This window comes from Dipodomys merriami, unplaced genomic scaffold (genome assembly GCF_024711535.1).
Source record: "Dipodomys merriami isolate MVZ:Mamm:240054 unplaced genomic scaffold, mDipMer1.0.p SCAF_57, whole genome shotgun sequence".
NCBI classification, from domain to species: Eukaryota; Metazoa; Chordata; class Mammalia; order Rodentia; family Heteromyidae; genus Dipodomys; species Dipodomys merriami.
The window spans coordinates 3,743,510-3,765,451 of NW_027206146.1; the positions used below are offsets into that span (position 1 = coordinate 3,743,510).

General features: G+C 45.3%; 1 protein-coding gene across 1 annotated transcript; it reads right to left on the reverse strand.

Moving 5' to 3' along the window:
• Positions 1–20,404: 20,404 nt before the first annotated feature.
• LOC138812438 (vomeronasal type-1 receptor 4-like) lies at positions 20,405–21,233 on the reverse strand. The gene has a single exon (XM_070000382.1). It carries the CDS (start codon positions 21,224–21,226, stop codon positions 20,405–20,407), a length of 822 nt encoding a protein of 273 aa, XP_069856483.1. The 5' UTR covers positions 21,227–21,233.
• Between the last annotated feature and the right edge of the window lie 709 nt (positions 21,234–21,942).

Sequence of the window (21,942 nt, forward strand, 5' to 3'; positions counted from 1 at the left end):
TTGACCCCTGTGCTCACTTGAAGGCACGTACAAGGAGCTGGCTAACTTAGAAAACACCAGGTGCCCGGGATTGCTTTGCTATGTCTGCAGAGTTTGTTTTACTTTCTACCAGTTGACCTTGTCTGGCTTTACTGCACTCTGTTTTTACTGAAATTTTCCTTGTTTTTCTGGACTATTGTAACCTTATGTTACCTCTTGACTTCTAATAGTATATTTTAGGGAAAGTTAAAAATAAACGGTGCTGCAGTCTTGAGCTGCAGACTTCCCGACCCCATGCTTTGTACTATGTCTTTATTTTTCTCCTCCTTACCCCCAAATTCAGGATTCTCTTTGGTTGCCGGCAGGCTCCGGCAAGTGGCACCCGATTAGGGACCTGAAAACCTGGAATCAAGGCAGAGGACCCCGCTAAGGTAAGAGGACACACCCGGAAAAAGAGAGTGGGTGAAAGTATAGTTGGGAGTAAGAAATTATGGGGCACGTTAAGAGCCATACTTTATATGTACAGACTCTTAAGCGCAGGCTTCAACCTCGATGAGTGAAAGTTGGACAGAGGCAGTTAGAGAGTTTCATTCGCTTTGTCAAGGAAGTATGCCCCTGGTTCCCAGAGGGAGGAACCATTAGTTTAGAAACTTAACAAAAAAAAGTGGATAAAATGATTCAGTGACACTATGATGAAAATGGCGTGTAAGTTAAAACATTGCTGCTTTGTGATTGTCTGGTATCTGTGTTGCCTGCAGGTTCTGTATTGGAGTTGGCAAGAGTCTTGGCGGACACACTATAAGACAGCCAACTGCCCCTGGGAAAAACGTCCCCAGATCCTCATCAAGGTAAACTATCCAGTAGTGTGGACATTTGGGCCTGTCTGTAGTCCCGCACTTTCTGTCTGACAGTCTACAACGCGCATGTTGTAAATTTGTTTTGTCTCAATGTTTGTGTGTATGTATTTTGGAATTCTTGGAATGTTTCTTCTCTCAGATTCATCCTGATGCGAGAGCCCTGAGGAGGCTGGCTAACACCCCCTTTTAATATCTGTTTCTCTCTAGCTCCTTCTTTTTTACTTATACTTTAAACTGACCCCCTTTCTACCCTTCACTGCCACCTCCTCCACTCTCTCTGGATCCAGAAGTAGGGAAGTAGTGGGGGGTGAAAAACCTGGAAGATCTAACAATAACTTACAAGGGCTGGCAAGGAGAACGTGCAGCCTGATAAAAATGCCACTGACCACTTGCAAGTGACACCAGCAAGATCTTAGCCTCAGGTCTTGGCACAGGGGGTCTGAGTATGGGGGAGAGCCTGTCAGTCTGGGGGGACAGGCACTAGGCACTTCATTCCCTTGCCCCAAGATGACTGGGAATTCTCCTCCACCTTGGAAGGCCCCTGGGTCAACGTTTGCAGGAATCTAAAAGAAAAGTCCTCCAGAGGTGAGTAGAGGAGGTTCGAGTCCCCTGGTCAGTGGATTTGAGTCCCACTTGTGAATGGTGGTGAGATGTTGCCCCATTCACTGAAACCTGATTTTGTCTTTGTGGCCACTTGTCTGTCTTGTTTACTTCAGTGTGTTTTATTTTCTATGTTTTCTGAGGTAGGGATAAACTGGGGCCCATTAGCCCCCCACTCAGCATTTGGTTGTTATCTGGTCTAGTTCTGTTTTAGAATTTGTACCAGTTTTAAATGTATGTACAACTGATTTTGATTTTTTGTGTGCTTTAAGGTCTGTGTGTGTTTTGTATGTATTTGTGAACATGTTTAATATACAGATTATCAGCATGCTGTAAGAATTGGGTGAGATTAAGTTTAAAATTTAAAAGGTTATGAGGTTTGGACATCACCAAAAATTTTAAAGAATTTTCACATTGTTTTAAAGGACCTTTTAAGGATTCTTTAACTTCAAAAATTAAAAAATCTGATATTTTAAAATGCATAAGGCTGTTTACACTGTAATCAAGTTATCTGGCTTAACAAAAATGCCTTGGCTGTTTGGAATTTCTTTCCCTTGGCTAAAATTTGGGATAAATATTAGAAGTTTAAATATAAAAGTTTGTTTAACACTGTCAAATACATTATCTGTTGTATCTGTCTAAAACTGTGTATTTTCATTCAAAAACCAAGAGATAAGAAAAGGAAAATCTTAAAAACCAACATAAGACCTATCTTTAAGGGTAAGGGGTACACAGGCAAAAGTGCAGTTCAGCTGGTCATACATGGTGGGAAGGGCCATGGGAGGAGTCCACACATGGTAAAAGAGGTCAAGCGGGCACAAACGCAGTTCATGTTACCTAAAGAGTGAGACTAGGTGTGTGCCCATTCCATAGGAAGGGCCAAGTGGCCCAGCTTTGTTCTGTCCTTTTTCTCTACAGATAAATACAAGAAACATGATAGGAAAAATTAGTGATGTGATGGTCTGATTAGTATTGCTAAAACTGCCCCGTCGACTTAAAAAGAGGGTTAAAAATGTATTTGTATAATGTGACTTGCTTTCAATGATGTTTTACAATTAGGATATGTATTTAAAAGTCATAATTGTGTTAAGTGTAGCTTCTTGGTACAGGGAGGGTGATTGTAATTCTTGCATTAAGGAAAAATTGTCATTTGAGTTTAAAAGTTTTACTGTGTACCTGTTTTAAAACAAGCAGCCAAGAGACAATGAGTGACACTTGCCCTCAAGATTTTAAGGGATTTTTTCAATGTAACTAAAAACTAAAATATAAAAGAATAAAAGAGTATAATAGGAGTCTTAAAAAAATTACCAATGGATTTCTGGATATAAAGTTTAAAAGTAAAATTGTTCTTAACATTTGCCTCAAAGTGGAAATATTAAGATTACCAAAATAATTGCTTAATTGCGATTCTAGTTTGCTCTTATACGTTTTTTAAGTTTCCAACAAACCTAGAGCAAAGCACAGAGGATTCTTACAAGTTTGTCAGATGTAACTTTGGCTCTTAATAAGTTTCAGGTAAGAGCATGCTTAAAAGCTACTTCTATTTGGCCACCTTGGTGCTTTTAATTGGAGTAAAGTGGCCTTTTATAAGACTCATTGATCTGCAAACTGGTTCAAAGCCAGCCCCTGCAGAAAAAGGTCCCTGTGAGAATGTCACCGCTACTCAGAAGAGTTTCTTTGGGACTCAAAGTGGCAGAGTGCTAGCCTTGAGCTGTAAAGCTGAGGGACAGCACTCAGGCCCCGAGTTCAAGTCCAGCGATCAGCTAAGAGAATGTAAATCAGGCATTTATCCCAGTTTAGAGAAGATCCTCCTGAAACAAGAGCAATGGAGGAGCATCCAGAGGAGTAAGCCACTGCTTGGATGGTAGAAATGTCAGATCCTAGAGTCTTTTGTGCGTGGCCCTTCAAAAATTGGTCAGAGCCAGGAGGTCATGGGTAGATAGGTTGTAAGCATTCCTCATGTCCATGACTATCTACATTGTAGGGACAGAAACTTGTTAGTAGTCTGTGATAGTACTAAAAAGCTAAAGTTATAAAATGTGGGGGATGGTTTAAATCCCAACCCCTTTATGTGCCAAAAGCCCTAATTGACATTAACTTTTGAGTTAACACCAGCTACATGAAATTTATCTCTTCAAGGAAAAAGTTTGTAAACCTAAGAGTGTGTTTCTATTAACATCTGTCTAAAGGCCTGTACAAGTGACTTAGGCATTGTTAGGGTCACTAGAGGTCACATTCCTAAAGATGCTATTACAAACCAGAGTGCTAAACAAACTACACTGCTGTAGCCAAAAAAAAAAAGTCTGTTCATTTGTCAAAAGATAAAATATTGTTCTTAATGACATCTAACCCTGGTAATCTCTTGTAAAATAGACTAAGGTTATAGGTTCCTGGTTGGGTATGATCAACCCCCTGAATCAGCTTGAAGAAGTTACAGAAGATGAATCTTCACCCATCATCCCCTTTTTAGAACAAGGGACCAGAGACATAAAAAAAAAAATTGGCAAAATAGACAGAAGCAAAAGACATGGAAAACAGTAGTACAGGCCTGAGCCTCTATACCTGCCTAGAAAATCAGCCCTATTAAAAGAACTATCTAGTTAAAAAGGTTTTCATCTTGGTAAATTGTTCTGGGCTATTGTCAAAATAGTCTTAAAAACTAGTGGAGCCAGGGGTGGGGGGCTGGGTCTCCTTACAGGTTCTGAGTGCTGGGGTTTGCACTCTCCATATCAGCACCACTTCCTTGTATGTCCTTTGCTTTGCTGTTCCATGGGTGTCCCATGTAGCTCTGGGGGCTCCCATCATGGGGCTGAGTTGCGGGCTGGGGGGTTTCTCCATTTATCGCAGTCGGCAGGTCTGACACCGGTACCTCAGGAGGCTTCTGGGTTATCTGCAGGCAGCCCCCAGTGTCTCTGGGACTCCAGTAGCCCCCGGCGGTGGGTTGACTTGCTGCAGGTGCCGGGCGGCTTTGGCGGGATGAAGCCTCTCTGCTCTGGAGAGTGAGGGGTGGGGTTGGGATCTTCGTGGAGATTCCCAGCTGGTTGGTTTCTCTGTGGCGATCAGCAGGTCTGCAAACCGGTACCATAGGCAGCTTCTGCGCAGGTGATCTGCAGGCAGCCCCCTGTGTCTGTAGGACTACAGCAGCCCCCACTGGGCCGGCTGTCTACAGCTTGGTGTGCTGCTGTGTGGACAGTGAAGGTTGGGGGAGGGGTCTTCACTCTTCTCTGTTCTGAAATTCTTTTCCTCTCTTTTTTTTTTTTTGTTATTTTCCACCTCCTGTTTTTCTCTGAATGTTCGTCTTTTTGTTATTGTTGGTCTCTTGGGGAGATTAAGCGTTGGAACTCGAACTCGCTTTTTGGTTGAGGAGAGCTATGGCATTTCCCTACTGCCCAGTTGCCATCTTGGTCTCCCCCACCCACCCCCTACCCCCGGCCTCTACACAGTTATATGTCATAGACCGTGATAGACAATTTGCTCCAGGAAAGTTAGAATGAACTTTTGACTTTAAATGAGCCTCATTATTCTACAATACTGTGATATTCGGGAAATTATGTAATCACTTAATCACAATTAAAAACAAAAAAGAACCTGGGGAAGGTAGGGAGGGAAGGGATGGTAGGGAAAAACGATGGAGGAGGTAACAATGCGCAATAGGAAGTGTAGCATTACCTTGCTCATGTAAATGTAACCCTCTGGATAGTATCTTTACAATAAAATTTTTTTAAAAAAATTAGTGGGGCTGGGTGATGGTGGCTCAAGCCTGTAATCCTAGCTACTCAGGAGGCTGAGATCTGAGGATCACAGTTCAAAGCCAGCCCAGGCAGGAGAGACTGTGAAACTCCTATCTCCAATAAACCACCAGAAAACCGGAAGTGGCTCTGTAGCTTAAGTGGTAGAGTGCTCACCTTGAGCTGAAGTACTAAGGGACAGTGCCCAGGCCCAGAGTTCAAGCCCCATGACCGACAAAAAAAAAAAAAAAAACAAGTGCGGCCACAGCCTGCCAAGCCTATGTATTACTTGTATCCTTAACCAGTCTGTGTAGAAACTTACAGCTCAGCACAAGGTATGACAGTCCCTTTAAGCCACTGAGAGACCCTGCTGCTACTGCTGTTACAGCCTGACAGTCACCTGGAGGAAGTCTACATTGTTACCCTAACCACCTTCACCGTGGAAAAAATAGACTAAACTCCTGCCTGATTCCATTTTTTGGATGGCCTCTCTTTGTCCATGTTACCATATACCTACTCTAATTTTATTATGGCTACTCCTCTTGCCGGGGAGACTAGCAAACATTGTATTGCTCCTTCCCTACACTGCTTTCCCACTATGGGACTTCCTAAACATATGTCGGACAACCATTCAAGCTTGTAAATCTTACCAGATTTTTCACTGTACAGATATTCTCTATATTCCTCAAGAACAAGAAATTGTTAAACAAGCCAATGGTCTGTTAAAACACCCAATTTTTAAATTAAAATAGGGGAATTACACCCTTTCTCTCCTGTTAATATTCTTCTCATGCTTTATTTGTACTAGATTTTTTTAAGCTTAGATTGTAATGGCCTTTCTGCAGCACAGCGGTTTTGGGAAAAAAAGAGAGCAAAGAGCTTTTTCCTTTAACGTGATTGGCACGGGCCCTGATCTGCTTTTAACTTGGGTTCAAGGACATGTTTGTGTTTTTTCCCAGGAAGAAAATAAATCCCGCTTGTTGCCTGAGCATTGCATTAGGTTTGTGGAGGCTCATTCAGATGACACCAATGCTGACACATTGGTCGTACGTGCCAGATCCCCGATTGTGCACCCTACAACTTGTGAGGGAGTTGAAGTACTCATTCATGTCAATAGATCCCCATACAATACAGTCCCAGATCCCTTCATCCAGCACAGCAAGATGGGAAATATCTCAGCTTCAGACATTGGAATTCCTTTTTGCTTTACCACCAGCTCTAAAGGCTCCATTCCAGGCTGTATTATAATGCTATGACTCATAAAATTTGGATCACGGAAAAAATCAAATGTACAATATACAGATGACATCTTTCTCAACTGAACATCTAGTTCATGCAAGTTCTTCTCCATCCAATATGATACCCCATTGCATTAACTGTTCCAATAAGGTGCAGGCATGTACATCCATTTGTTACCAATATTTCTGGAAGTAACTCTCAATTAATGGACTGGTCTGGAGCTAATCTTACTAACAGGTACAATCTTGGACTGTGGTGGATGATTGGGCATCCTCAACATAATGTTTGGATGCTGGTGGCTGCACTCAAAAACATAACCTGGCCAAATTAATCACTTTTAAAAATATTATGAGTTGTGTATCACCGCCCAATGTCATTATGTATTGACTGCTATATCTCTGTAGGAGCTAAATATTTTAATGTCACCTGTTCTAATTGTTCTTTTACTAATTGCTTGTATAGAGGCATAACTAAATCCATACTTATTGTTAGGCAACCATCTTTTGTTATGCTTTCTGTAAATATTTCTAAAACTTGGTATAAAAATTCTGGCTGACATTGCCCCATTTGTTAGGAAATGGAAAAACTTGGAAAAAAATTATATTAAGTGAAGTAAGCCAGACCCAAAGAAATATAGGTCCCATGGTTTCCCTTATTTGCAATATCTAGTATATGTATGAGTCAAGCGGAAAAGGTCAGATAATGTGATGTTAGGAAAATGAACCCTTAGATATGTGTTTAAATGTTTTTTTCTTTCATGCATTTGTTTCTAACGCATTTATAAGATTATCTCTTTGTTGCTTTGTATGTCCCTCGCCCACAGTATAACCCCTTTGATGTCAGTGTAAGTTGTAGAGGAGATGGGGAAAAACAAGTCGTTTAAGGATACAGGTGGACCTGTTGCAACAATGAGAAGTACAAATTGTCAATTCAAAAACCAGCTTTAAAACATTGGTGCAGTCAACAGAAAAGCTGTGGCTCTGAAAATTGAGCATTTCTCCCCAGTAGCAAGCACGCACTTCCTTTTTTTATAATGTGAGACTAGGAATTGAAGTAGGTATCTGATGCTTTTGCTCATTGGCTGGTGCTCTACCACCTGAGTCATACCTCCCACCCCAAGCATTTCCTCATGGAAAAGCAGACACAGCCCGGCCCCTCTAATTCAGTTCACTCCTCACCCTAACTTCCCCTGCTGCAGATGTGAAGGCCAAGGTTGCTTGCCTATGTTTCTGACTGTGCCCCCACATGGAGCTGATCAGCTCAAAGGAATCAGGATCAGGGACAAATCCTCACAGGTTCACCATAAAGGATGCTACTGAAAAGATTTGTATGGCAAGGCCCATGGGAGCTGAGTGCCTTGTCTACACCCACTATGCTCCACGAACCCTCAGATATTCAGCTCTCTGGAAGCTCTCAAAACCGCTTATAATGTACTTTTTTTTAATGCAGATTTCATTGGATGGGGAAGACTGTGTCAAAGTGTGATCAAGCAGAAAGGGTCTGACAGGGTGCTGACTGGGCCAGGCCTAGCAGAGCCTCTGCCTGCACTCTGTGGCACTCCTGTTGGCACGTGGGGCTGGACCCTTCCTGAAACAGGTAAAGGGATGTACTGTCAGACACTGGTCAGGATTCTGCTGTGATGGCTTTGAGATGCAAACGCAGGGTGCAGTAGTTACCATGGCCATCCTCTGAAACAAAGCTCAGGTTCTATGGCCTGCATTCCAGAGGGAGTTAATGAGCCAGAAACTGAGCACCCAGATCCACCTGTACAGTCCAGTCCTACCTGTACATTCTTAGGTTCCCATTCACCCATGGTGTTGCCCACCCCACGACTATGTGTAGAGCACATGGGCAGCAAAGATGGCGCTGAGAGAGGTAGTTGAGTGGGCATAGCCCGATTTGCTTTACGTTTATTGCAGAATCAAACCGTGGAAGCTTAGGTGCATGATAGGGTGTGACTTGACAGTGATTGGTTACTTTTCCTCCCCTGCCATGCCACTCGCTCTTTTTTGCTTTAAAAAGGGCTTGCTGTGTGTTAATAAATGAGTTTTCCTGCTTGACTTGACTCTCCACTGTGTCTGATTGTCTCCCAGGCAAAGGGAAGCTGGGGAATGGGCGAGCTGCCGCACTTACCTTTCCTTGGACCCCGTCCATCTATGAGGAACAGACCAAGACCCGACATCTGGCACCCAACTTGGGGCATGAAAGGAAAAAATGCCTGCCGAGGCTAAGCAGTCCCTCAGGGTAAGTGAAACCCTTAGTATGGGTAATGCTATCTCACAAAAGAAGGAGGAGGAGGCAACATTAGGCCTTAGGGAGTAAAAGAGGACTTGAGAAGTGGGAAGGAAAAGAAATGGGTCAAATTCAACTGATAATGCACTGAATCATGCACAGTGGAAGTTAAAACAAGGGTGAAAGTTACCCCACTGACTCAGGTGTCCCTGACTGTCCCTTACTGTCGTAGAGCTCCTATCTATTCCCCCAATTGGAGGGGAGGTACATCACCCTAAGCAACCTGCGAGAGGGACCTGCAAGACCTGGACCCCTACCAACTTTCCACGGAAGGGCCGAGGTTTGAGGAAGAAACCTACTGGGAGGCCTACCCTGCAAAGGAAGGGCCACCCAGGAACCTGGACTCTAGGCCACAGGATTTGCTTTCCGAAGTGGATCCGGTCAATCTGGCACCAGGAGCTAACTGGCACTTGGAATGGTATCCATGGGAAGCTAAGGACCTTAAAGAGGTCCACAAGGCGGTGGTGGAGGATGGCCCGAGCTCTCCTTGGCCCAGACCCTATTAGAGGACATTGCTTATCACCTGTGTGTCCCTACAGAATGGCTGGATGTGGCCAAAGCCATCCTCACCAGTTCTCACTTTATTAAATGGTGTGCTTTCTTTAAGGAGGAATGCAGAGTGCGGGCAGAGAATAACTGGCAGGGTCAACCCGAGATACCTATTACTTATGCCATGTTAACAGAGACGTGGGAAGGGCACTCCACTGGCGTCCAACAGGCCACAATACCTGATCCATACTATGACCAGGTGAGGCAGGCAGGACCTGCCGCATGGTACAAACTGCATGATGGGCCTACTGAGTTCCCCAGAGCAGGAGTGAGACAAAAACCTGGTGAGTCTCTAGCTGAGTTTGTAGACCGAGTCCAACAGAGTATTAACTGCAAGCTGCCAGCAGGGAACCTCTGAGGTCAGTTTGTAAAGCTGCTGGTCTGGGAAGGGATGAATGCAGACCACCCCATGGCCTGTGGGGATTGAGAGAGAGTTCCCTGAGCAGATGGGTGGTGGTCTCGCAGGATGTGGAAATTCAACAGCACAAGTCCCAATCACTAGCTTTACCCTTACAGGCTTAGACATCAGCAATGACTGAGGCTATTACCCATCACCTGCAGCCCAGGGCCAAGGAACCCCAATACCATTGGGGAGAGGGACTTGTTTTAAATGCAGGTAGGAGGGGCACTTTCAGAGGGACTCTTTAAAATAATCCTCAAGTAACTGGACCAGGTTAGGGGAGGGGGTGGCAATCTGCCCCCTACACCCTGCCCCAGGTGCAGGAAGTGATACCATTGGGAAAAGGATTGTCGATCCAAGTTTGATTTAGATGGAAAGCCTTTAAACTAGGGTAGGGGTATTCTCCAGCCCCATTAACTCAAGGAGGAATCCCCTCTGCTGCAAAACCCAGGCAGCCTCGTGGCAGGATGACCCAGGCCCGTTGGACCGCCCCCCTCGTGGAGGGACTCTGCCCTATAATGAGTATTCTCATAACATAGGCAGGAAGCAGTTTCACTGTTTAATTGACACGGGGGCAGATGGAACCGTTCTCAGGGAGGAGGAAGTGCCCTTGGACTGGAAGCTTGCACCTGGGCCCCCAATATTGGGGGTAGGGGGCAACTCCCAGTCCAAAGAGATGGTCACCCTTATGAAATGGACTAACCCAGATGGAGAGCAGGGAAAGATACTCCCTTTAGTGGCAAAGAACCTCACTGCCAATTTACTAGGTCAAAACATGCTAAGACAAATGGATGCTGTGGTCACTACAGACTATGGAACATCCTATGATGATATCCTGAATGGGGAAGAAGCACAAAGGCTTAAACAGGATCTAGAGGGAATTAAGGAAAAGGATTTTTTTAACTTTCATAATTACAGAGAAGAACATAGGGGACCCGCTCAGGTGCACCCCCAATCCTAACCTCCCATTAGGTGGAAGCCAGGAAGCCCTATCTGGGTGAAGCAGTGGCCATTGACCAGATCTAAACCTGTAGCCCTCCACATTCTGGTGGAGTAACAGAAAAACCTTGGGTACATACTCCCTTCTCTGAGTCCTTGGAACACCCCCCCCCTATATGTTATTCAAAAGGCCTCTGGGGCTTAGCATATGTTCCAAGATCTAAGTAAGGTAAATGAAAGGATGGAGTTAGTAAGACCTCCCCTAAGAGGCAGGCCCTGGACTCCTGCTATTCCTTCAGAATATACCTTGGTTGTGATTGATATTCAAGATTTTTTTTAATATCCACCTGTATCCAGCTGACTGAGATAAGTTTGCTTTCTCCATCCCTTCTAGCAAAGTCTTTTGCCAACAATATGTGACCACACTTTTAGGGCCTATGCTTAGTTCAGGTACCTTCCTTGCCTATGCCTACATGGATGATATAATCCTGGGGCACCAAGACCTGGGCCCCATGGAGGGCCTTCTGGCCCAGGTTCTCACCATATTTAAAAAGGGGAGTTTTACGATAGCCCTCAATAAAATTCAAAAGGCACCTCCTTTTAAGGTGCTTGGAACCCACCTTACCTTGTCTCAGGCCAGGCCCTTAAGCCTTTGCTGGATATTCCAGCCTCTCTGACCTTAACCCAACTTCAGAGCCTTTTAGGGAAATCATTTGGCTGTTGCCATGAGTTCCTGTCCCTAAAGATAGTCTTGTGCCCTTATTTGCCCTACTAAAAGACAGGATGGCCCATGAGCTTATTACAATTACAGACAGCCATCGGGCAATATTTTTGCAGTTCCAAGAAGTCCTGGATGCAGTTTCTCTGAGGAGGTATTCTGTTTTTGAGCCCATTTCCCTTTAGTTGTTTGCAGGTTTTACACTGATTTCTGCAGTTTTAATTCAAAGGGGGGGAGCCATTAGAGTGGGTTCACACTCCCCTGGGGGACACACCTCGGGTGTACTCTCAGGCACACCAACTTGCTATTGTCAAGTGCAGGACCCAAGCCTAAAGGCCTTATGGCTTGGATCCTCACTAAATCGTTTTTCTTTTTTGGGTGGCAGACGTTGAGTGGCTTAATCGAGCCAATGCTAGTCTTGCTCTCTCCTTGGAGGGGTTTCTAGGCCAAATTGACTGCATTGACCGGGAGCCTTTCCAGTTGCATGTGGCAGGCGCCGTGTCTTTTGGGAAAGGTAGTGCTGTCCAGACAGAAAAACAAAAGCCTTGGCCTCATTCCTGCAGAACATGCAGGATTGGTTTGTGAGCAGTTACTGCAGCATGATTGTGGGCTAGAGCAAAATGCCAGGCTGGTATCTTAAAGGACAGGAGTGTAGTGTTGGGGTTCTGGAGGTGGTGCTCTGAGCACTGGGTACTGTGCTTCCTGTGGCAAGTCCTATGTCAGAAAGGAAGAATCCCAGAGATCGGTGGTGCCTCAGCTTGCCTTGCCCAGCCCTGAGGTCTGAGACTATGGCTGGGCTTGGCACTGTCTTCGGGTGGGAGCCGGGCACAGGGGCCGGTGGTTGTGGGCAGGCTGGGGGAGGGACAGCCTGCAAAGCCTCCAGGAGGCAGTAACTGAACCGAGTCTGAACAGATAGAAAAGGATTTTTGGCAGAGAACAGTGCTGAGAGTATAAACTGTACCTGAACAGGAAATCTGCTTACCACAGTGTTGCACAGGATGGGACTCAGTCTCCCCTTCCTGAGGAGTACAGAGTGGCCCTGTCATGCAGCGCTCTCCCACCCACCCCCAGCTCCTATCTTGTTATCTGTGCTGGCCATCTGGGAAAACTCTGGGTACTGACAGCAAGCTTGGGTATCTTGGGGCCGATATCCCAGGGTGCCAGGGCCCAGGGTAGGCTGTGATGGGAATGCCCTGCCCCTACAGACACCATCTACAATGAGGATGAGGTCCTTCTGGCCCTAGCTGAGCAGCTAGGAACCATCACCAGCCTGGTGGGGGGCCCAGAGAATGTGCACTGCCTGCTGGTGAGTGGCATGTAGGGTTCTTGTTCCCATCCCCAGGGCAAAGACAGGAGCCATGGAGCCGTGTTGGGAGTTGGACGGGGTGCTGTCCTGGGGTATGGCCTCAGGGCTGGAGGGCTGAGCAGAACATCAGTGCCACCCCACTGACCCACCCCTGCGGGGCTGGAGTCACTGGCCACGGTGGAGGAGATGGTGGTGCAGGACAAGGCGGTGGAGTCCTTGTTGACAGAGGCTTGCGGCAACAAAAGGGAATCCTGAATTAGGGAAGCCATCCGAAAGATGGAATCAGGTAGGAGTTTAGTCTACTTTTTCCATGAGGAGGTGGTCAGGGTAACGATGTAGATTTCCTCCAGGTGACTGTCAGGCTGTAGCAGCAGCTGCAGCAGGGTCTCTTAATGGCTCCAAGGGACTGTCACACCTCGTGCGGGGCTGTAAATTTCTACACAGACTGGTTAAGGATACAAGTAATACATAGGCTTGGCAGGGTGTGGCCCCACTAGTCTTTAAGACTGTTCAGACGATAGCCCAGGACAAATTACCAAGATGACAACCTTTTTAACTAGATAGTTTATTTTTAAATAAGGCTGATTTTTTAGGCAGATATAGAGGGCTCAGGCCTGTACTAGTATTTTCCGTGTATTTTTTTTGTCTATTTTGTCACATTTTTTTTATGACTCTGGTCCCTTGTTTTATTTTTTTTTTTTTTGGTCCAGTCATGGGCCTGAACTCTGGGCCTGGAGGCTGTCCCTCAGCTCTTCAGCTCAAGGTTAGCATTCTACCACTTGAGCCACAGTGCCACTTCCGTTTTTTTCTTTTTGCTTATGTGATACTTAGGAATCAAACCCAGGGCCTTAAGCATGCAAGGCAAGTGCTCTACCACTGAGCCACCTTCCCAGCCCCGATCCCTTGTTTTAAAAAGGGGATGATGGGCAAAAATCATCTTCTGTAACTTCTTCAAGCTGACTCAGGAGGGTTGATCCTATCTACCCAGGAACCTATAACCTTAGTCTATTTTACAAAGAGGTTTACCAGGGTTAGATGTCATTAAGAAAAATATTTTAACTTTTGATAAATGCCGGACTTTTTTTTTTAGCTACAGCAGTGTAGGTTGTTTAGCACTTTGGTTTGTAAAAGCATCTTTAGGAATGTGACCTCTAGTGACACTAACAATGCCTAAGTCACCTGTGCAGGCCTTTAGACAGATGTTAATAGAAACATCTCTCAGGTTTACAAACTTTTTTCTTGAGCAGATAAATTTTATATAGCAGGAGTTAGCTCAAAAGTACAGCCTATTAGGGCTTTAAGCACATACAGGGGTTGGGATTTAATCCATCCCCCACATTTTATAACTTTAGCTTTTTAGTACGATCACAGATTACTGACAAGTTTCTGTCCCTACAAGGTAGATAGTCATGGACTTTAGGCATGCTTACAAACTATCTTCCCATGACCTCCTGGCTCTGACCAATTTTTGAAGGGCCATGCACAAATGACTCTGGAATCTGACATTTCTGTCATCTAAGCAGTGGCTTACTGCCTCTGGAGGCTCCTCCATTTCTCTTGTCCCAGGAATGTCTTCACTACACTGGGATAAATGCCTCATTTGTATTTCCCTTAGCTGGTGGCTGGACTTGAACTACGGGCCTCAATGCTGTCCCTCAGCTCTACAACTCAAGGCTAGCACTCTGCCACTATGAGTCCCAAAGCAACTCTGCTTGCTCTTTCAGCATTCTGCTGGCTGAGTAGAGGTGACAGTCACACAAGGTCCTTTTGCTGCCGGGGCTGGTTTTGAACTAGTTTGCAGATCAATGAGTCTTATAAAAAGGCACTTTACTCCAATTAAAAGCAACAAGGTGGTCAACATAGAAGTAGCTTTTAAGCATGCTCTTACCTGAAACTTATTAAGAGCCAAAGTTACATCTGACAAACTAATAAGACTCCTCTGTGCTTTGTTCTTGGCTTGCTGCAAAGTTAAAAAACCTATAAGAGCAAACTGGAATAGCAATTAAGCAATTATTTTCGTAATCTTAATTTTTCCACTTTGAGACAAATGTTAAGAACAATTTTACTTTTAAACTTTATACCCAGAAATCCATTCCTATTTTTTAAGCCTCCTATTAATCTCTTTTATTCTTTTATATTTTAGTTTTTAGTTACAATAAAAAAAAACCGTTAAAATGTTGAGGCCAAATGTCACTTATTGTCTCTTGGCTGCTTGTTTTAAAACTGATACACATTAAAACTTTTAAATCAAATTACAATTTTTCCTTAATTCAAGAATTACAATCACCATCACTGTACCAAGAAGTTAAACTTAACATATTTATGACTTTTAAAACCATATCCTAATTGTAGAACATGATTGAAAGCAAGTCATATTATACAAATACAGTTTTTAACCTTCTTTTTAAGTCCTAGGGGCAGTTTTAGGAATACTAAGCAGATGATCACATCACTAATTTTTACCATCATGTTTCTAGTATTTCTCTGTAAAGAAAAAGGACAGAACAAAGCTGGGCCACTTGGACCCTCCTATGGAATAGGCAAGAACCTAGTCTGACTCTTTAGGGTAAGGTGAACTGCGTTTATGCCAGCTTGTCCTCTTTTACCATGTGTGGACTCCTCCTATGGCCTGTCCCACCATGTATGACCAGCTGAACTGCACTTTTGCCTGTTTACCCCTTGTCCCTAAAGATAGGTCTTTTGTTGGCTTTTAAGTTTTTTCCTTTTCTTATATCTTGGTTTTTGAATGAAAATACACAGTTTTAGACAGACAGAACAGGGAATGTCTTTGACAGTGTTAAATAAATTTTTATTTTTAAACTTTTAATATTTATCCCCAAATTTTAGCCAAGAGAACTAAATTCCAAACAGCCAAGGCATTTTTGTTAAGCCAGATAACTTGATTACAGTGTAAAAAGACTTATACATTTTAAAATACCAGAATTTTTAATTTTCTAAGTTAAAAAATCCTTAAAAAGTCATTTAAAAATGGGAAAATTCTTAAAAATTTTTGGTAATGTACAAACCTCATACCCTTTTGAATTTTAAACTTAAACTTACCCAATTGTTACAGCATGCTGATAATTTTTCTCTTGAACATGTTCACAAACACATACAAAATGCACACAGATATTAAAGCGTGAAAAAATCAAAATCAGTTGTACATACATTTAAAACTGATATCAATTCTAAAACAGAACTAGACAAGAAAACAACCAAAGGCTGAGTTGGCAGATAATGGGCCCCCAGTTTATCCCTACCTCAAAAACATAGCAGAAAATACACTGAAGTAAACAAGACAGACAAGTGGCCACAAAGACAAAATCAGGTCTCAGTGATTGGTGCGACATCTCACCACAATTCACAAGTGGGACTCAAATCCACTTACCAGGGGACTCGAATCCCCTTTACTCACCTCCGGAGGATTTTTCTTTTAGATTCCTGCAAACATTGACCCAGGGGCCTTCCAAGGTGGAGGAGAATTCCCAGTCATCTTGGGACAAGTGAAAAAAGTCCCTAGCAGCCGTCCCCTCAGACTGACAGGTTCTCCCCCATACTCAGACCCGCTGGGCGAAGGCCCGAGGCTAAGATCTTGCTGGTGTCACTTGCAGGTGGTCAGTGGCAGTTTCATCAGGCTGCAAATTCTCCCTGCCAGCCCTTTTAAGTTATTTTTAGAACCTCCAGGTTTTTCACCCCTCACCACTCACCTACTTCTGGATCCAGAGAGGGTGGAGGAGGTGGCAGTGAAAGGGAGAAAAAGGGTTCAGTTTAAAGTGTAAGTAACAAAGAAGGAGCTAGAGAGAAACAGATATTGAGGGGGTGTTAGCCAGCCTACTCCAGGCTCTCCCATGAGGATGAATCTGAGAGAAGAAACATTCCAAGAATTCCAAAATACATACACACAAACATTGAGACAAAACACATTTACAGCAGGCGCGTTGTAGACTGTCAGACAGAAAGTGCCAGACTAAGGACAAACCCAAATATCCTCACTAGTGGATAGTTTACACTGATGGGGATCAGGGGGACATCTCCCACTGGCCCAGTTGGCTGTCTTATAGCGCGTCCGCTAAGACTCTTGCCAACCCCAATACAGAACCTGCAGACTACCCAGATACTAGACAATTACAAAGCAGCAATGTTTTAACTTACAGGCCTTTTGTATCATAGTGTCCCTGAATCCTTTTGTCGTGTTTTTTTTTTTTTGCTAAGTTTCTAAACTAATGATTCCTTACTCTGAGGACCAGGGGCATACTTCCTTGACAAAGCAAAAGAAACTCTCTAACTGACTCTGTCCAACTTTCACTCCTCGAGCTTGAAGCATGCCCTAAAGAGCCTGCACATATAATGAGCAGCTGTTACCTTGCCCCATAATTTCTTACTCCCGACTGTACTATCACCCGCTCTCTTTCTCCTGACAAGTCCTCTTACCTTAGCAGGGGCCTCTGCCTTGATGCCAGGTTTTCAGGTCCCTGTTCGGGTGTCACTTACCGGAGCCTGCAGGCAACAAAAGGGAATCCTGAATTAGGGGGCAAGGATGCGGAAAAATAAAGCCATAAGACAAAGGATGCGGTCGGGAGGTCTGCAGCTCAAGACTGCAACACCGTTTATTTTTAACTTTCCCTAATATATACAATTAGAAGTCAAGAGGTAACGTAAGGTTACAATAGTCCAGAAAAACAAGGAAAATTTCAGTAAAAACAGAGGGCAGTAAAAACAGGACAAGGTCAACTGGTAGAAAGTAAAACAAACTCTGCAGACATAGCAAAGCAATTCCAGGCACCTGGTGTTTTTCAAGAAAGCCAGCTCCTTGTATGTGCCTTCAAGTGAGCACCAGGTTCAAGATGAACTTTAAACTTTACTGTCGGCTCCCAACACCTTCTGGGCCATCTCCCACGAGCTCTAGCCCTCTGACCTCAAAGTCCACTTCATGCTGCTGGTGAAACGGCTGGTGGGGGGGCAACTGGTTCACCTCCCGCACCTCTGCTTGTGGCATCTTCTCCGTCTGCTGCCCAGGAATGTCCAGCGCTGTGAAGGCAGAGCTCTGCCAGTGAGTCCCAGGCTCCCCTACCATCACTTGCCCCACCTCCCATGTCCTGCCCTCTCGGGACAGCTCACCTGCTCGGCCTCAGTGGCAGTCCCCCCCCACAGGTTTATGAATGCACAGTAACCCTACCTGCTGCTCCCTTGACCTGCCATGGCTGAAGGCCCCCCTATTCCTCTTCCTATTATCCTTAGTGAAGCCTCCTATACTCTAGGCAGCAAGCATGGCACCCAGGGGTCCACCCCCTTTGATCTCTCCTGGCTCCGAGTTCATCCTGCCCAGCATGTCTCATCCCTCCTTCATATTGACCATAGTCACCAGGTGCCGCTGTGAATGAAGCCAAGTCAGGAGCTTGCTGTGAGCTCAGACCAGCAGGTGTGCGTCAGGTTAACAGGATTCGGGGGTCTGGACACCATATGGCAAGGACACAGTGGACAGGAAACAATAAGATAGCGCAGAACTGAGGGGGCTCAGGAAGAAAGGAGGAGACAAATATGGAGAGAGACGTCCTGAATGTGCGAAGTCTCCAGAAGTAACGAGTCCAGGGAGGGCTGCATGTCAGCATGAAAACGGAAGGCTGTGCTTCCAGTGGACTGCAGGACTGCATGGGGTGCAGAGCCTAACCTTGTGCTGAAGAGCTGAGGGACAGCGCCTAGGCCCAGAGCTCAAGCCCCACGGCCAACCGAAAAAAAAAAAAAAAAAAAAGAGGAAAAGCGCGTGGAGCATTGCTGAGCGCTGTGGGGAAGGGGAAGCACGGACGTGGGTTGTCATGGATTTGGATCATGCTCAAGACAGAGTGTGAGGTGGGTGAAGGGTGGGGTGCTCCTGGGGAGCTGGTGTGCAGAGGGGGTGGGGTGGGGGTAGGGAAAGCCTGCATCCCCTCAGAAGGCAGGGAGCTGGTGGAGGACACACGCTGCACCTAGGTTACGAGGCTAAGTCCACATCCTCGCTCTCCAAGGTAACACAGACAGGGAAGAACTCTGGGGATGGGAACACCAGGGGTCAGGAGAGGATCAGGTGTGTGTGATGTTAATAATGACAACAGACAGCTCTCCAAGGAGACCCCAGTATGTGTGTACTCGGTGGAATGACTTTTGGCTGCATAAGGGCATGGGCGGGGAGGGAATCTGGCTAAAGCCAGTGTGAGGGGAGGGAGTGCAGGGACAGCAGGGCCTGTGGTTCAAGCCTTTCTGTGGTGGGGTGGCTGTGGGAACTTCAGGATCAGGAGGAGGCGCCTGGCTCAGAGCCCACAGTCCACTCATCACCTGGCATAGTCCCTGGATGGCTCCTGGAGGCAGGCCTGCCATCTGCTTGCTTTCCTTTTCTGTGCCCATCCCAAGACTTGAACTCAGGGCCTGGGGCATGTCCCTGAGCTTTTGTGTTCAGGGCTGGTGACTGTCTCCAGGGCATCAGTGCTACTTCTGGCTTGCTGTTGCCCTGAAATTCGTTCCTGAGAAGAAAAGGGTAGAGGTGGAGAGCCCTGGACCAGAGGCCCTCCTTTCATTAAGCACAGCAGCCCTGACCTGCACCCCAGATGCTGTGGTAAGGTGACCTCATAAAAAAGGACATGAGGAGCACTGCAGGAAATGTCACAATAGCCAAGCAAGGGACTTTCTCAAGGAGCCTTCGTGTTGCAAAAATAACTTTACATTAAAAAATGTGCTTTTTCAAAAGTACACTTTATGTCCTTGTTGAATTAGCAGAAAGTCTAGAGATATGTAACATAGACCACACAGGAAAAGAAACAGTTGTGAAAATAAATTATGTATAAGAAATAAACACGGACAAGACTAAGGGAGTAACTGTCAGGAAGGAGCCTTGATGTTTGTGGTCAGTGCTACACAAGCAGGACTTCTTTCCTTCCTTCCTTCCTTCCTTGCTTTTCTTTCTTTCTTTCTTCTTTCCTTCCTTCCTTCCTCTTTGCTTCCTTCTCCTTCTTCCTTCTTTCCTTCTTTCCTACCTACCTTCCTTTGTTTCTTTCTTCCTTCCTTCCTTCCTTCTTTGTTGGCTTTCACTCGCTCTCCTCCGTCTGTCTCTGTCTATCTGTCCATCTGTGTCCCTCATTCTCCCTTTCCTTCTTTGTGCCAATCGTGGGGCTTGAACTCTGGCCTCTCTTCTATCCCTGGGACAATTTTGCTCAAAGGTAGTGCTCTATCACTTCAGCCAGAGCACCACCTCCATCTTTTTTTTTCTCTTAGTGGTTTATTGGAGACAAGAGTCTCAGAGAGTTTTCTGCCTAGACTCGTTTTGAACTGTGATTCTTATATCCTGCCTCCTCAGGAAATCAGAACACAGCCATCAACCACCACCATCCAGCTGCTATTATCTTTACAACTACTTTATTCTACAGAACAGAAAAGGCTTTAGGAATGATTTGCTTCATTGCATAGGGAACTATCAAAGAGAGAAAGAAAAAATCAAAAGACTCACAATAGAATTAGGAAAACATGTTAGGTGAGTTTAACCAGTTTATCTTAAACTTGACACCACCAACAGGTAATGGGGCAGCTTCTCTGGAAGAAGTTGACATGATCTAATAAGCATTATTTCAAAATCTAACATTTCCACTTTCATATAATTTTGTGGACCAGCAAAATAGAGACAGATGAACACACACACAGATACATAACACACAAATGCCCAGGTGTGGCCATGTGTGCACACCTCTATCTCTCAGCAGATGACTTTTATCTAGGTGTGGAGATTGTTGAATTGCCAAGCAAAGCTCAGCAGAGATGCAAGCTTGGTGGTCCTCAGGGGAGGACCTCTTTCTTTTTTGTGCAGGTGAAGAGGAGGCTGCAGGGAGTGGAGTGTCCGCTCATGAGTAGGAAAGGGCTGAGGGCTGGGAAACAGCCCATAGCAAATGCTGCCATATGGTGTAGCACAAGGCTGGGCTTGTAAATCACAGACAAGCAAATTTGACAGATGCAGGACACGGTATAAAAGGAGACAAAGGCGCTCACCAGGAGGAGGACACTTATGATGGCTCTGGACTCGAGAGAGGCTCTGGTGGAGACACTGGTCCTCGGGATGTGTCGCATTTTCTGCTTGTGTCTGTACAGGACAAAAAGCATGGAGGTGCTGGCCCAGAGCATGAGCCCCAGACACAGAACATCAGGCACCGAGAGTATTGCCATGTACAACACATCAGCAGCTGGATCGTGACGCACTGCAGAACAGTATCCATAGGGCTTTAAGCTCGTCATGTTATTATGCGCTTTGGGTCCAGTCATGTACATAAGAAAAATAATGCTCACCAGGAGGGAGACCCCCCAGCTGAAGTAGATGGTGGAGACAATGTGCTTGTGGGCTCTCCCCTTCAGCCCTGCCCACCTGGAGTCCCCCTGGCTGATGCTGACAGCAAGGAAGATGCTCAGGGAGCAAGTGCTACCCATCGACACCCCCCTGCTCACTCGGCAAAGATAGAAGACCATTTTGCACCCCACATCATTGAAGAAAATTCTCCAGCCCCAAGCCTCCATGGTTTGGGGAACACCCCTAAACAGAAGAGTTAGGAAGTTGGCCACAATTAAGTGCCTAAGAATCAAGTCTGTGGCTCTCATCCTGTTCCCCATGCAGGAAAGGAATAGATAATGGGAGAGAAGAGACAAATTACCCACAAACCCAACCACAGTCTGGCCTAAGAGGATCACCCCCATAGGCACATGGGTATCTCCCATGCTCTCTTTTCCTTGAGTCTCATCCAGAGGCTCTGGCCTGGGAAACTGAGGCCTGCATGGTTCCAAGGGAGCTCAACATTCTCCATCCAGCATTCAGACCACCAGAAATACTTTCCTAATGTATCTCATGTATTAGGGAAAATCCAATTCTATTCATCCATCAAGAAGACGAAGATGGCATGTTCATGGAAATGGGTGAGCCTGGAGAAATGGCAATAAAGGAAGGTGAGTCAGGTTCTGAGATGAAGATGGCTATATTTCTCCTCTGTAGAATCAGATCTAAGATTCTAAACAAGCAAGGCTCTAGTGGTTCAAGCCTGTAATCCTAGCTACTCAGGGGCTGAGACCTTGGATTCCCAATTCAAAGCCAGCCCAGAGAAGGAAAGTCTGTGAGACTCTTCTCTCCAGTTCAGCACCAGCAAACCAGAAGTAGACCTGTGGCTCAAAGTGGTAGAGACCTAGCCTTGAGCAAAATGGGTTCAAGGAACATGGGCAAGACTCAAGTTCAAACTCTCTGACTAACTAAAAGAAGAAACTTCAAACATGGGTGACATATTCCCAGGGTCACATACACTTATACCTCAATACACTGGCTGAGGGTGTGGGTCCTA

Coding starts and splice junctions, on each gene's coding strand:
- LOC138812438 (XM_070000382.1), bottom strand. CDS start 21,226: ATGGGGAACAGGATGAGAGCCACAGACTTGATTCTTAGGCACTTAATT.